The sequence below is a fragment of the Polypterus senegalus genome, chromosome 15, assembly GCF_016835505.1.
Source record: "Polypterus senegalus isolate Bchr_013 chromosome 15, ASM1683550v1, whole genome shotgun sequence".
Taxonomy (NCBI): domain Eukaryota; kingdom Metazoa; phylum Chordata; class Cladistia; order Polypteriformes; family Polypteridae; genus Polypterus; species Polypterus senegalus.
In genome coordinates, this window is record NC_053168.1 from 125,332,166 (window position 1) to 125,348,722 (window position 16,557).

Genomic DNA, 16,557 nt, shown 5'->3' on the forward strand with positions numbered 1-16,557 from the left:
GCACAATTTCCGACTATCTGGGCGGCTGTCGATGTGTTTTGCATTTAAATGTGCAGAAAGAACTAAAACAACAACCTGACTTAGTCAGGAGGGCCGCACAGTACGTTCACAAACTGTTTTAGCCGACTTTCAGATCTTTATGACCATTTTGGTTTCCCAGTATTAGTATAGTGTAGCACAAGACCAATCTGATTGAACTCTTCAATGGCATTGACCACGTGTGACTTCCCAATTAGTAAGGAAGCGTGTGCCCACCCACTGCCACCATTAAGGTCTGCCTTTACCAGTTATTAAGTAGCCATCACTTGTGCTGAACGCATTTAAAATGCTGTGGCTGCGGATCATCTTCAGTGAATGCATGTATTGCTCACCCACAGTTTGCTTGATGCCCCTCCTAAAGGCACGTTAAAATGGAGCGTCGTGGTAGATTACGAAACTTGTGGAGGGGCTTGAATCAGATACCAGCTGGTTTAAAGTCCATTGTCTCAACTTCTTATGGAATATCATTTGTGCCAAGTTAAAGAGGAAAAAAGTAGTCATGAAATAAACCCACGAAAAAGTGCAGTGGTGTGTACAGAGAACCATTTAATTGGTGAAAAGAAACCATTAAATACACGGAACAGGGCAACGTTTATGAAATGCAATTTCATCGTTTGAGTTGCCTCATTAGTTAAATGAAATCATTTGCTTTTCTTCTAAGAAGCCTTTATTTTTAAAGACTGTTTTTATTTAGTAGTGGGACTAAGTTATCATTTCGGAAGGCTTCTTATTTCATGGTGGTCTTGTTACCTCCAAGTATTGCCTCACTTTTGTATGTATTTATTTATTTATTTATGTATGGGTGTCATGATGACTTTTTATTTTTTTGATGCAAATGGAATTTCATATTTCACCACTTATGTTGTCTTCTTATTTGTACAATTTTTAAAATACTTTAGTTTGAGAGCCGCGCAGCCTGAAAACCGCAACTCGTAGACAGGCGGACTGTGGTGGGTACCGGACGTGGTTACACAGAGAGAGTGGCGTGTGTGCCATGTCTTGCTCTTTTTTTTCTCTCACAGTAATGGCCTTAACGTGTCACCTTAGCTGTGTGTCTACTGGTCCCAGTAACGTTTCCTGAGGACTCTGCTGATGTCCATCGGTTTCCTTGGTCATAACCTATCTAGAAGATGCACATTTCTCTTTGACACTTCATTACAAGTCGCTCTCCCAGATTGTCATGTCGCTTCTCTCCGATGCCGCTTGTTGTTTATCAGTGAAATGATGGCAGTGCCCTTCAGCCAAAAGCAGCACAAGCCTTCCAGGTCGACCACAAGAGGTCTTCTTTAGCTCCAATGGCCCGGGTGGTCTCTGCCCACGTCCCTGATCTCGCTTATGATGTTTTTGCTTGTTGTTTCACTTACTGCTTTTATCGCCCGGTGTAACATGTACGTGGAAGAAGGTCTTCACTATGTGAGGGTGAGGGTCTGTTCAGGGGCTCTGCAGTCACCGAGTCAAAGTGCCGCTACTAAGAGTTGAGGAGACACAGTGCCTCAAGAACTGGCCTAGTCGGGGCCGTTTGAAGACCCCGGGGGTCCACTCGCACACGTATGGATTCACTCTTGAGCTCATCTGTTTTTATTTATGGACACAAATTGAAGTTCATTTCTGTATTTTGTTTTTTTAAATAATTACTTTCTCTGTTGCCTGCTGCACGTCTGCCACTTGTTTCTAAATCATTCTCGCATTTTAATGTTTGCCGTGAATTTGAGGACTAAAATGTCATTTGTCTGATTTTCAGATTGAGTTCCAAAATGTCCAGTGCAGCTCATTTTATTTTCAGTGCGTTTTATTGGATGGACAGGCTACTGGAATTAAAAAATGTAAACTATCACTAAAGTGACATTAAGTGTTTAGACAAGAATGGAACTTGTCAAGCCGACCTGACTTTGGTTGGTTGGTTGTTTATTTCTTTATTTCTTGTGTTCAGAGTGTAAACTAAATGAGGTTTTAGGGTCCTCTTTTTCTTGTGTCTTTTTGAGTAAGTTCAAAGCAGATAAATGTGAGAGATTTGAGTGACTGCGTGACCCTTGAAATTATCCCCAGTGTCCCTAAATGAGCGGTGACTTCTTGTTTTTCCTTTATCCCCTTTGAAAGTTTGTGTAAGAAGTCCGTCTGGGGGTCTGCGCAGGCTTAGCTGTGCGGGCTATCAAGAACATGGCCGTTGGACCGACGAGGCGTTCACCTTACGTCACCCCGTGCTTGGGGGAGATAAGGCAGCGATAGCAGACGAGCGCTGAGGGAGTGGAGGGTCACATGACGTGAGGGGCACTGGTGTGTGCTTTCATTTTCATAAGAAGGAGAAGCTCGGGCGGCCCCTGTGTCTGCGTCTTGTTATCCGTCTGTATGTGGGCGCATTTACTGTGTGCTTCTAATTAATAAAACGGAGCAAATGTAATTGACAGAAAAACTAAATACAACGTAACACCAGGAGCAGGAGCTTATCCGAATGAGGCAGGTGTCCCTCGGGGTCCGTGCTGGGGCCGCTGCTCTTCCTAAAAAAGTAACGATAAAGGATCTGATAAGCGGACGACGGAGCCAACCTGGGAGGAATGGCAGAGAAGGCCTGGAGAGCGGACAGACTTGGGCACATGAAGCTGGAAGGAGAAATGTCAGATGTAAAGACACAATTATGAGGCCTTTGTAACCCGAAAGGGCGCCTCATGAGGAGGCCCTGCCAGTCTCTGTCTACATGGAGACAGCGGGCAGAGGTGATCAAGAAGGCTAAGCGCCAGAGGCACACGGCATGGTGGACAGGAGGACTGTAGGGACTGGGGAATTGGTTTGGACAATCCAGGTGAATCGGACCGGCGCCGACTGTTGTCATCACGGTTGTTCTGTAAAGTTACTTCTGGGGTGTGAGTGACACGATTGAACGGATGTCCTTCCACAGTCTTTGAGCTTCTCATCCCCAATGAAATGCTGCTAGAAAGCCCCCCACATTTTGGCCAGGAATGCTTCTCCATTTCTGGGTCCATTCCCAATGCACTGAAGACTTTATTTTTAAAGAGTAAACTGATTTCTTCATTTAGACGCCTGCAGCGTGTTGTGGAAGCTTGCCAGCCCAATGATCTCCGTCATGGAAGTGAATTAGTTGACGTCACGCTTGCCATCCCGTTTGTGTACTTTGCGGTTTCTCCCAGTGCGGCTGCTCCCGTGTTCCTCAATGCATGGATGTGAATTTCTGTCCTTTGCTGCTTCTTACTGTGAGCTGCGAGGCGCGGACGTCATCGTCACCTCACACTGGGAGCTTTAACTGACAAACACGGGTAGACCAGCCGAGGCTGCTGGGTGTTTGTTCAGGAGTTTTGTACGGTTTTGGAGGGTCCTCAGCAAGCCAAGGGTGAGAGGTGTTTTCGTATTTTTTATTTTACCTCGTATGCCACAGCCGCTACTGCCGGTGACCTTTCTGATGTGCAGCAGGTCGTGTCACACGTGGTGTTCTAATGTGACATGCAGTCATTGATGGGACTTTTCTTATTCAAGCCAACATTTGTGCTCCGTCCGGTTTTTAATTCGAATTCATAGATTATTCCAACACTGAATGCCAAAGCTTAATAGATCTCGATATGAGGACAGGTTTATACTTTTAAAGGCAGAAAAGTAAGTTTCAGTGTGTGACGAGATGGTTTCCAGCGGCTCTCTCCATGGGAGGCGTTACATAGCGGTGGTTAGCGCAGGCTTGTAGTGCGGACCCCTGTGTTCGTGTCAGTGGTAAGCTGCCCACAGCTCCACGACGGCATGTCACAATGGCCTTGTCATTCCTGTGTCCACTCGGGGTACTCGTGCAGTTACATGTAAGTCATGCGCCGTGTGCCGGTGACGAGCTGCTCTTGCCTTCAATCCTCCACCCCAGAATCGGGCCATTTCTCCTGTGCCATGTGGGTGCCGAGGTGAGGAAGTGCCAGCTCTGTCCTGTGGCCTGGGTTTATGCATTTTTGGGCTCTTTCTCGGTGTATAGAATTAGAGGATGAGTTTGTGACGTGACAGCGAGGTGAGCGATTCCGTTAGAATTCCCATGAGGTGTGGACTGGTCCAGGACTGGCAGTCCCATGAGGTGTGGACTGGTCTAGGACTGGCAGTCTTGTGAACCTTCAGGTCTGGAGCGGCAGGCTGAGGCCGTTTTCTCTCAGATGCTGTGGACACACCAAGCAATGCAGAGCTGTCTAGTAAATCACCATCTTGTGTTTCACGCCGCGCTTTAACATTCGCGTCACAAGCACATAAGTACATGAAGACATTACAGACGAGAGCGCCGTGGACGTTCACAAGCATCTCTATACCATTTTACTTTCACGTGCTTGTTTTTAACTTGTTGTTACTTTTAGAGGTCAAATGTAAAAAGTCAAAGAAGAAGATGGCGGTTAACTCTGTTAATGAAGCTGAGCCACCTACCCTCATACTTTTATACTAGGCTGTCAACTGTGAGGGACGCTTGCTGTTGCGCCCATCAAACCCGGGGGTCCTTTGCTGACTGCATACATCAGTAGGCCCGCCCTGTGCTCACGATGGTAGACTTGCCTTTGAGTGACCATCCTGGAGGTCTTTTAAAAGGCGAATTGGTCGAAGTACTGCATACAGACAATGGCCGCTTTGGAGAATTGTCTTTTTTGAGTGGCCTTTGAAGGCCCAGATGTGAACGATTTGAGACTTGTTGTAGTAGTCGAGAATTAGAATGGTGCAGAGCCGTACTGTGTATCGATGTCCTCGCTTACCTGCGTGAGAAGGCCCCTCACGTCGTCGGCCGCTGCGACGGTCCGGTGCCGAGTCCTGTTTCTGTGTTGTTAGGCTGTGACAGTTGAGCTTTCCGACTTTCAAATGCTGTCGTGATCCACATGAAGACTTGGCTGCTGGACACTGACCGACACGTTGCTGCTGTCCCTCTACGGTCAATGCATTTTGTGTCTGCAGCCTGACTAGCGTAACCAAAGGGATGTAACATTTGTTTGGTCTGAAATTGTCCATAAGTTTGCAGTCCTTCATTTTAAGTGCTGTTTCTTTCGCTCCTTCCCTGTTTTTTTTCCCCGCCGTCAGCAGAATTATATTCTCTTCCTGTCTCTGCATTCAGGTAGTATCAGTGGCCGAGTACCACCGCAGGATCGATGCTCTAAATACTGAAGAACTGCGCTTGCTCTGCCAACGTCTCAAGGTGCCCCCTTCCATAGTTCAAGCCGTCCTGCAGATGTTAGAATGTCTCTCCTCTACTGTAGAGTGGGGGTCCTCGCTCTGTGGGCTTGTCAGTGGCTGATTCACTCTGAATTGCACAGAAAATTCCTTCATTTACCCAAGAATGTAATATCTGGCCGTGCACGGTCTACCGCTCAGGTTTAAGATCATTTTAACCCGAGCAAAACTTTTTTTTTTTTTTTGTAAATTTGAAATTGATGGTTTTACTTTTCAGTATTTCAACGGCTCATTAAGCTGCACTTGCTGTTTGACATGTCACTCTGAGCCGAGTTTAGTAGCACATTTTGGAATGTGTCTGCTTTGTGGCTTTCTCAAAAAATGAGGAATTTTCTGTCCCCCTCTCCAGTGACGCTTCACAAAGTGAGCTCACATTGCAGTTGCGACTGTGATGGTGACGAGACCTTTTCACATTTCCTTTCCATTTGAGCCGGTGACATGCTGGCGCAGGGTTCCTGGCATCCTTTTTTTATTTGTATTTCTTTATTTGCTTCCTTTTGGCGGAGTGCTTGCTGAAGACGATGCAGCCGATTTCTTTGCCTCTTAGTTTGAATTCTGAGACAACTCCGTATGCCCCGAGTTCAAATGGGTTGTCCCAGCAAAACTCTGATTGGTTTCCATGAAATCTGCGTTAGTGCAGACCTCTCATTCGGAGGCTGGCTGGCTGCCTCCTCTTCAGCAGAAGTCATTTTCAACTAACAGACTGCTGTCGTTCCTCCTCCTTTTTCTCCTTGACATAGAACACGTATGTGCCAGCCTAGCCTTGTGGTGCATACGAATCTGAACTTCCTACCGCTGTCAAAGTGGTCTTTTTTGAAACTGTTAAAGTTAGCAAAGTTAAGAAGGAAAACTCTTGTTTTTTTTCTCAATTTTCCGTAGCTAAACATGTTTAAATACTTTTATATGTTGCTTAAATTTAAAAACAGAATATTCTTGAGCTCATTGTAATCCGTTGGACAGATGAGCTTGGATGGTGCTTGAAATTGTTTCTGACTTTTCTCTCATGTGCTCCTTAAACTCCGCTGCTGGGGGGCATCACATTCAGCCTGATATTTCCATGAGACCCTCCTCTCGTAGACGGCGATGTGCATCCATGTTTGTTTCCTTTCAAGATGCTGTCCTCTGTCTGCCCGTCCTGTTTTTGTCTCATTTGATCATTTTGGGGAGCGCTGATTGCTTGACTTGTTTTGTCAGATAACAACAAAAGAGGACCTCAACTCAAAGCATGGGCCTGCCATCAAGACTGACTTGGAGCCGGACACGTTAAAGCCAAACCTAACGGAACCAAGTGACCTCCTTTTACCAGATCAGATTGAAAAGGTACGTCCATACGTGTGTTTGTGTGTGTGTGTGTGTGTGTGTTGCTTTTGTTTTTAACATTATACATTTCCTAACATGGAAACCTATGACAATAAACATCCGACTACAGCTTGCATCGTCCATCTGTGGTTCTCAGTTCTGTGTTTGTTTGTTTGTTTGTTTGTTTTCTGTGCATCGAAGAATAAGCAGATGTCGTGTTTGTGCTGCGATCTGAACGTGACTTACACAAATCACAACGGCTTCTGCGTCTCCTTTAGATCGCTGCCTTAATACAAGCACTGTATTCTTCATGAAGTCTTGTTTTAATTTACAGTATGAAATTATCATATGTAATAACGACACTGTGCACCGAAGGAGGGGGCCAAGACGGGCTCAGCGCAGCTGATGGATGGAGCTCACGCCAGCAAGCGCTCACCTCCGACCCGGAGATCGCAGGTTCACAACCAACACCTCATCACCGCGCAAAACTTCAAACTGAAACACGGTCGAAAAGTGCAGAAGGCTTGTCAGTTATGAATACAAGATGGGAGACACTGTCCTGCAGGAGAAGGCTTTAGGGGCTTACCTTGACACAGCATTCTTATCGTCAAAGCAAAGGCAAATAAAATGTTAGGTTATATCACCACAGTACAAGAAGAACATAAGAGAGTGGAGCAACCAGGTCCATCACCTGACTTAAGGCCTTCAAAATCCTCAAAGACATCAGTTAAGTAAATCCAGCCAAGTCCTTTCAAATAAACGCTGAATCCCGTACTCGAGGACATCAGTGGAAATTAAGAGGAAGTGCCTTTAGGACGGAAACCGGGAAGCCATTCTTAATGCAAAGAGTTGTGGGAATCCAAACCAAACTACCACATCATGGAGTTGAAGCAGAAACCAGGATGAGATATCAGGACAGCTGAGCTATTGGCCAAACAAATGAGTGACAAATGGACTGAACGGCCTCCTCTAATTTGCCGGATTTCTTATATTCTTGAATGGCTTACATAAGTTTGGAGTGTTGTTTTTGCTGCTTCAGGGCATTTTCAGTTGTAGGGTTGTAGGGTCGGGTGTGCAGAGTACGATGAAGTTCTTACTTGCGTTTGCCAGTCAACATGCAACACATCGTTAAATTTAAAAAAGTAAAAAGACCAGGGAGGAGCTGACAAAGCGCCTGTGCGTTTGACAATACTTCTACTACAAAGGCCTCATTGAGGAATCGCAAATCTGTCTCTTTTTCACACCTGTGTGCCCATCAGCAAGCAGCACGTTGTAAAGTAAAATGCAAGAGAAATAGTAGTTAACATCGGGATGATCGTCTCCGATACTTGTGCTTTTATCTCACGGTGTAGTAAGAAATGCCAGGATGCACAGCCAACAGTTGACCTCCGCTGAAGACCTCGCTGTGGCTAAGGACAAGGAGCAAAAGGAGCAGCATTAAAAAATGTAACACGTATACTCAAACGTTTACAATTGTCTGAGGCGACGTACAGAGTTTTAAAAGGCAATGTAAATACTGCAAAGCGGACACCGACATTTCAGGCCAGACATTTTTACAAACGATACAAATATCTCAGTCCCTCACCTGAAACCTCAGAGGCCCAGACGTGTTTCAGAATTTTTTGGATTCCGGAGCAATGGGAATTAGTCATGACAATAAGGTACAAGTGTTTGTGTCGCTTGATGGTGTCTTTGAGAGGACTCCCCCTTGTACCTGAGCACATACGTGACATTTTAACTAATTTTGTATGCAAGTTGTTATCTGCAGCTGTGCTTTTTGTGATTTTCTTGCACTAATCACGTATCAACGTTTGGTTGTCACAAAATGAATGTGACAGAAAACCAAGAGGTGCTGTGTGACATGTACTCAACTCCACTCATCCACATAGGTAGTACGTGATTGATTAGGCAAAACAACATCCATTTGACAAGCACCATACGATTACCAAAACCCAAAGCAACAGTACAATATAACGAGACTAAAGGCGCAGGATGATAAAGTTTGAGCAATGCTCGATATCCATATTAAAGTGCAAAGTGACAGCGCATGATTGGGCAAATGTTACAGTGATATGGCACTGGGTGATAGGTAGGGGCTTGGGGAGAGAAGCTGCGCTGGTCCTGATGCTGTGGCAGGAGTTCAAACAGGTGAGAGACAATGGCGTAGGCTCATCGTAGACAGCGGGTCTGAAAGATGTCCTGGATCGAGGTCAGGGAGACCCCTATGATCCTCTCGGCGGTCCTCACTGCACGCTGCTCAGTCTTGTGCTCGTGGGCTTTGCTGTTCCCAAACCACACAGTTGATACGGTTTGTCAGAACACTGCTCGCAGTTCCTCTTTAACAGATGGTAAGAATGGGTTGTGGTAAGCTGATTCGCTTCAGACTCCGCATGAACAGAGAGGCGTTGTCATTGTGCCTTCTTGACAAGAGAGTTGGTGTGGATTGTCAAGGAGAGGTCATCAGAAATATAAACCCCAAGAAAGTTGTTGCTGCTGATTCTGTCCACAGCAGAGCCATTGATGAGCAGTGGTGAACAGTCTTCTGCAGCAGCATGACACAGAGGTGGTCTGAGAAACCCAAATGGGGTCAGGGGTACAGAATCTTCAATGTTTATGTAAAAAAAGGCCCAGCATATCCTCACCTCTTGTGGCAAAGTTCACATGCTGGTAAAACTTTGGTGTTACAGGTTAGAAGTTGGCATGGTTGAAATCGCCAGCAATGATGAAAAAGCAGTTGGGATGGGCCGTTTCCTGCTCACTGGTGACGTTCTTCAGCTCGCGCAGCGCCTCATTGGCATTCGCACTGGTTGGATGAGCACTGCAACAACCATAATGGCGGTGAATTCTCTCGCCAGATAAAATGGCCGACACTTTACCACTAAAAACTCCAGCCGTGTTGAGCAATAAGTGTCATGGCATCAACACGCCAGTCATTGTAGTCCCCGCCGCGAGGGAGCAGTGACGTCTCTGTCCGCACAGTTGAATAGTTGTGTCAGGGCTGTTGTTCTGTAACCATGTTTCTGAGTCTCAGATAGTCATCCTCCTTTTCCAGAGAGCGTACGTTGGCCAGTAGCACTGACGGGAGAGCTGGATGGGGAAGCTTGGCCTTCAGCCCACAGGGAACTAACTCTCAGTCGCTTACCACGCTACCACTTCCTCTCTCACCAGCATCTGAGTTACGTGTCGCTGTGGTGGAACTTTGTTCCCGTAGCAGTCCAAGGTCGCGTAGTCTCTCAGTTACCGATGTGGGTGCCTCCATGTGTGTTCTTTCGATCTAAAGCCAAAAGAACATTACGACTGTAACTGAAACGAAAAGGACATGTAGTCCTGGAAATGCCAGGATAGGCATTAACACAGACATTAGCAACATGGCGGTGTGCAGCATCACGCCTGTGCCATCCCTTAAACGATGCCATTTGTTTATGCCACACTCGGAGCGCTTTGTGCATGTGAGGTTGTCACCTCCACTTACTGAACATTCAAGAGATCGACACAAAGCACAAAGGACATCTTTCTGTGTTTATTGAACTTTAAACAGAGCAACATAAAAGCTGCTGTCTACTAACAGGCATTTCATTGAAATTCAAACTGATTATCCGTAAGACGTTAAGTGGCGGCCGTGGCTATCCGCGAGCAAGTCTCCCCTGAAGCCACTCAGCACTGCTTAACTACCAGCAGCTCTTGAATGATTTAAACAGCAACGCCCCACAAAAAATGCACGGCACCTCCCTCTTTCAGTCAGCATCTTGGCAGAACTACACGAAGAGTCACCAAAGAAAGTGCAGGTACATGCCACGTGGCACCAGTCTGTAGGGTTTGAGAAATGTGCTAAATGCGGCCAGGCGCACTCTGCAGCTTTCTAACCAAGAGGTGTGAACTGTCCGAACGGAAAGGAGCCTGAAAATGACGCACACTGTTGGGCTGAGACTTCCCCTGTGGTGTGTGACGAAGAATTAAACCACTTAATGTGTTAGGAAGCCATCACATGGCCACCATTCCTACTTTAGATTGTTGCACTTTGGAATTAGGACACTGCATAGGCATAGTCAGGGATCCACGTCAGTATGCTGCCAGTTGTTTTCCTTCCATCAGACATCCATTTCAGCTCCATAAGAGCTTTGTGACGTCTGTCCTTCAAGCTATCTAGTTATTAATGTTGTACTAAAATCATTTAAAAAGTTTGTGTTCACTCCCACAACAGCTTATACATCTTCTGATGTCCCTCTTGTATCTGGCAACCTCTTACCAGCTCGGCCACCTTGTCAGATTGTGTAAAGCAATCTTTTCACAGCTCAAAAATAAAAAGCGTCCTCTTACCCAGACATGTCTTAGTCCACGAGTTAGTGTTTGTTTAAAAACCGGAAACTGGATGCTTTAGCGAGTGCTTTGTAACTGCATATGAATACACCGTCGCTGCCATCTGAGAGCTCGCTGTAAGTCACAAGTGAAAGGCAGCACACGGTGACCCACACAGATGCCCTGCTTCAGGTCTCGAGGCTCATTGCCTCAATTTGGGGGCCTTTATCTTTTTAAACTCGGACCTTTTTAACGATTTAAACGGCCGTTTACAAGACATAGCAGTCAGTCAAAAGAGTTGATAGCAAAGCTGTATATCATCCTCTTCAAAGGAAGTACATTTTAGTTTCATTAAATAGTTTAAATAAAGAGTAAAGAAAGCCCTGGCGAATTGGCTCTGAGGCTGGGGATCTGCCCCGGCGATCAGAAGGTTGCCAGTGCCAATCTCATAAATGCCAGAGGTGACTCTCCTCCATCGTGTAAGGCCCGTAACCTGCAGTTGCTTCATCATGCGTATGACGCTAATCTTAAGCGGGTCCTCCAACTTGCAGGGAAAACTTCAGGGTTGGTTGCAGGACTGGCTCTGTTGTTCTGTGCAGGCCGTTTGAAGAGTTTCTGTTTTCAGTCTTCATTTTTCAGCACTTGCCTCCTTATTTTACGTAAGTAGAGCTGAGTGTTCTGAGACAGAATTGTGTTTGTTAAGAGGTGAAGAGGATGCTCGGCCATTTCTGGAGTGGCCCTGAGAATGAGGGTGATGTTTGCGGTCAGGCATCTTTATCGGATACTTTAGGGCTGCTGTTTATTCTTCATACAAGCCCAAACTGTTTGTACAACTGAACATAAATTCATTTTACAGAAAACTGTCGCTTACAATGGGGGATAAAACACTAAAAACTTGAAATAAAAGTTTGTCTCGCGCTGTTCCACTTTTAAGCCAAGAGACCCATAAACACACTGTCCCAGACCGAATGTGGCCAAGGCCCATCAACCAATCACATGTAAAGAACATGAGTCTGACTGACGAGTCTTAATCCTCCTCCATCTATTTATTTACAGAAGTAACAAAGGCTAATAATTTAATTCAAACTGGTATTGTGGATCATTAAGGAACACGGACAACACTCTATTACCGTGTGTGTATACACTTACCCATGCAAAATAATGTATGAACGTGTAACAGTAGCGCCATTCATACCAGATGGAGGCACAAGTTATACTGCGTTTATTTTGAAGACAACTCTCGATGAACATTGGAATACTCCTGCTGAGCCTCGTCTTCACTATACGTTGGATAAGGTTGCCAAGGAATGTTGGATGCCTGCATCTTCTCTGACGTAGAGGAGGGTCTCCAGCACAGGCATGTAGTTCCAGATGTCGAGTTCCTTTCATTTTGGTGTCCCAAACCCACCTCTGCCCCTCTCCAGCTACACTGAGCCATTTCCTTTTCTAGTTTGTCCATTAATGCAAACTTCTTACACCACTTCACCATAGTTTACTTGTAAAGTGGTTACTGAATCAACACAAGTAGCTCAGCCTGCCCTACAAGTCCATTCCCAGACTACACCTGGGATGAAGTCATCTCTTTGTAAGCGCCATCACAGAGATTTACAGCTTATAGTAGCAGACTTCCTGAAAAGCTGACGAGGGTCTGCACTTCAGAGGTGTGAATTGTACATTAAAGGGGTTTCTTGTGCTTTGCTTTTCAGTGCAGTGGTGCAGTCCATGAATTGAATGAAGCAAGTTTGAAATGAATGTGTGAATAAAGACGACCCACGTGTGAGATTGGAGTCACAGTTAGGCTGTACAGGAAGGAGATTTGTGTTTTTGATGTTTTAATACAAATGTAACTTACTCCTCTGCTGAACGTTCTTCTCACTTTATGATATTTGCTTTCTCTTAGCTTGCAAAACATCTTCCCCCAAGAACAATTGGCTATCCATGGACCCTCGCATTCAGTACAGCAAAACACGGGATGAGCATAAAGACGCTGTATCGCACCATGGCCGCTCAGGATTCTCCAGTGCTGATGGTTATAAAAGATAGTGATGGACAGGTACGCAGTTCTGGTTTGTTTGAAGTTGTAATCAGCTTTACCATCAAGGCCTTGTGCAGGTAAACTGTGTGCATTTTCTATTTTACAACTGCCGACTTTTTTTATTATGCATATAAGCGTTTATGTAGTTGTTTTCTTGTATTTTTATTTAAATCGGTTTAAATCCAGTGCAGTCTTAGACATTTTGAATGAGGCTGCTAAACAAATTCTTTGCAGAGTCGAGAGCAGCCCTTCTGTTAGGGGATACACAGGAGTTCATGTCCGTGACGCTCCGTTACATTTATTGTCATAGCTGCGGCTCCTAATCAGATCTCTTGGTCCATTTGCTTTAGACACTTCCTCTTGGACCTCAGAACGGTGCCATGTTATTTGGCTGACTTCTCACACAGACTGAAGTGTCTGTCCATAATGTTCAGTATACAGGAGGAAGACGAGGAAAGTGGCAATGGTGCAAGCGCTGATGATGATTGATGGGAGAGGCTTTTCCTTATAAACCCAAGCCTGATTACACAAGGAGTTTTGATTAAACTATATATATATATATATATATATAAAATACTTTTTAAAACCACGCTTATATTAAGTCAAAAAGCGTACTAAAAAGTATAAAATAAGTCTCTCGTACATCACTCGTAAAATAAAAGGTGGGCGCTTTTGCTAAGATTTTAAGAAGTGTTTTCTGAATGTCGATTGATGAAAAGCGCCCACCTTTTATTTTACGAGAGACTTATTTTATACTTTTTAGTGCACTTTTTAACTTAATATAGGTGTGGTTTTTAAAATATATATATATATTATTTTCAACTTTCTAGTCTTGGGTTTGTTTGTTTTAGTCTAATTTTATAATCAATATTTTAACACTTCCTTTAATATATCTATCCGTTACTAGTGCCATCTACTGGTGAACTCTTGAACTGTTCTTCATATGAAAATTTCATTTCTTAATTAACATGGATTAATTGATCAATTAGTGAAGCTGATTATTGATTTATGTATTGTCCTCGTGTGTATTATGTATTTCAAGTCATTTGGACAATAGAAAGAGAGAGTTAAATATCGTTTACAAGATTTGTACCAGACAACAAACAGGTGAAGTTAAGATAAGCGCGGTAATAAAATACAATGATGAAGTGAACTCCTACCAAAGTATTTATCTTGAAGAGTCTGGTTTGAGACATCGCTGAAGTATGACATCTTGTGCCTCAGTGCTGCTCGGTTTGACGTGGCGTCCATGACACATTCAGATTTGAAGTTTGTACATCAAACATTTCCTTCTTTCTGGTTTAAATATGTCATATGCAGGAAAGACTTGCTTGAGTGATGAACAATTAAACTTCTGTAACATCAATAAAATGAACGTACTGCAGGCCGTTCTAACGTCTCCAATACCAGCCATCTCTCACTTTCAGGCCCACGGGCACAGGCACACATCTGTGACATGGCGCAGCTCTTCGCCCTTTCACGTTATCCTTTATGACTTTTCAGAAGCCTTTCCGTCACAAGTTGAGTTTTGGACATGAGGACAGGTGGGTCTGTCTGCAGGACATGTCACGGTCACAGTCACTCGGGGTCCTGCAGTAGTCGTGGCAGTTCAGCTTATTCTGCTAAAATTCATTGTACTGCTGGCGCGACCTTCTTTATAACGGGATATTCAAACAGATATTGAAAAGCAAAGCTGGCAAGGAATGTTTTCTATCATTTGGGCCTGTTGTTCCATAAATTGTTTAATCACTTGCACTCATTTGTGAAGCAGTTATTCCCATTTTAGGATTGTGTGGCACCGGAGGTTATCCTGGCAGCACTGGACCAAAAGCAGGAAGCAACTTTAGACCGGAAAACGAGTCTGTCTTAGTGCATCTCGAAACTAGTATTGGCACACGGGTACATTTATGGGCATCTTTAGAGCCACCAGTCAGGCTAACAGACATCTTTGGAAACCAGAGCGCTGTTTAAAAACGTGTAGAAACGTGTGCACACACATGACAAAGTGTCGGGGAACAAACCCTGGAGCTCCGAGTAAATGAGTTCAGGCCGCCTTATGATGTCCTTTCTGTGACTGGAGAGAGCAGGTAACATACGGCCAGGATTTCTTATCCCGTGATACACAATCTTCTTAATTCTATCTAATATGCATTTACACTCCAGTGGCGTTTCGCACACACAGCATACACGATGGCCAAGGCTTCAGGGTCGTTGTCCTTTTGCTTTAGGGACAATCGGTTAACGACTTCATTTAGAGTTTTGTTTTTTAAACCAATGGAAGCTTTATGGTATTACTTTATAATTGTTAGTTGCTACTGGATCAATGCTTGTCTCGTATGGATTTTAGCTTTACTGGATGGTAATATTGCCTCTAAAATGGTGGACACGCTGGTAAAGCAATATAACGAAACTTATAATATATATTATGTCATATAAAATGTGTATTGTCAACAGTCCATCAAACCAACCTTTTGTTATTCAGAACCAGAAAAACCCAAAGCCAGTTTCACAGAATTTGTTGTCGTGTTTTCTTTCCTCTTGCAGATTTTTGGTGCTGTTGCATCAGAACCCTTTAAAGTTAGTGACTGTTTTTATGGAACTGGAGAAACCTTTCTGTTCACCTTTTGTCCCGATTTTGAGGTAAGTCTTTAGTGAAAAATGGTTAGTTATAGTTCTAAATTATTAGTCCTTAATGCCTTTTAATCTAAGCTTATCTTTTGTCATTTTTAATATTAAATACGGTCTAATGAAAGAATATAACAAAAGCACATGACATGAACAGCTTCACACCTGAGTGCTCAGTTAAAAGCTCATGATGCTGCAGAAATGACCACAAGATGGCAGAAGTGTTCCTGAGTGTTAGTGGCAGTCGTCACACTCGGACAGCCGTGAGATTCTTACTTGCATGTGCAACCAACATGCTTATTGACACTAATACTAAAAATAATAATAAAACCTAACAGTAACTACTGCAAATACTATGAAGAGCGGTGTCTGAGGAGAACGTCGGCCTTCTTTGTGGTTATCACTCGGTCCTCATTTTGTGTCGGGTTGAGAGCTTGAACCTCCACAAGGTGCTTCACGGTGCACTTCACAGATATGAATGGTACAATAAAACACAGAAGCAACGGTACCCGTCTGTCGAACAATCGGAGAGTAAAGCTACATATCAGTGTGTGAGGCATTAGTGATGGACAGAGCAATGGTCACGAGCAAAGGAGGTCGTACAGGTCAGGCGTAGCGGAGTGAGGGCTCCGAATAACTGAAATTTGTCAGTCGGTCGGTCGGTCGGTCAGTTTGGGCCAAGTCATCAGGTTGGTGTCATGCAGCCTGGTAGACTTAGGGAGGAAACGCCATTTGAGAAGCCAGAGCAGGTAGGTCTTCAAGGAAAGAGAGACCATTGTTTTGTCTCTTTTAAGTCTATCAGAACCCCGTACTCCTTTTCATTTATGGGTGATCTAAAAGGAGTTGGGCTCAGTGAAACTATTTTAAAATAACCCATGGAGTCTGGAGGAAGTGTCCTTAATTGGTGTCGGAACTTTTCATCTCAAAAATTGAATTCTCTGCAAGCTCAGAAAGCCAAACACAAAATGAGGTCATCTGATTGTTTCTCCCGTCCATCTTTGTATAAAATAGGCATAATAAGCAGAATAATGGAATGGATTTCATTTATATTTGGACCCTGAATGATACCTGGTTGTGTG

At 44.3% G+C, this 16,557-nt stretch overlaps 1 protein-coding gene across 5 annotated transcripts in view; it reads left to right on the top strand.

Annotated features, from left to right (window-relative positions):
- LOC120515722 (oxidation resistance protein 1-like) overlaps positions 1-16,557 on the top strand; it is a 148,576-nt gene that overhangs the window by 128,075 nt on the left and 3,944 nt on the right. For 3 of the 5 annotated variants that reach the window (XM_039736972.1, XM_039736973.1, XM_039736976.1), the window contains 4 exons: positions 5,108-5,188; positions 6,418-6,543; positions 12,719-12,871; positions 15,398-15,493. In XM_039736972.1, coding sequence (XP_039592906.1) covers positions 5,108-5,188; positions 6,418-6,543; positions 12,719-12,871; positions 15,398-15,493 — 456 coding nt within the window. The remainder of the gene's footprint in view (positions 1-5,107; positions 5,189-6,417; positions 6,544-12,718; positions 12,872-15,397; positions 15,494-16,557) is intronic. The other 2 variants (XM_039736974.1, XM_039736975.1) reach the window with 1 other exon arrangement.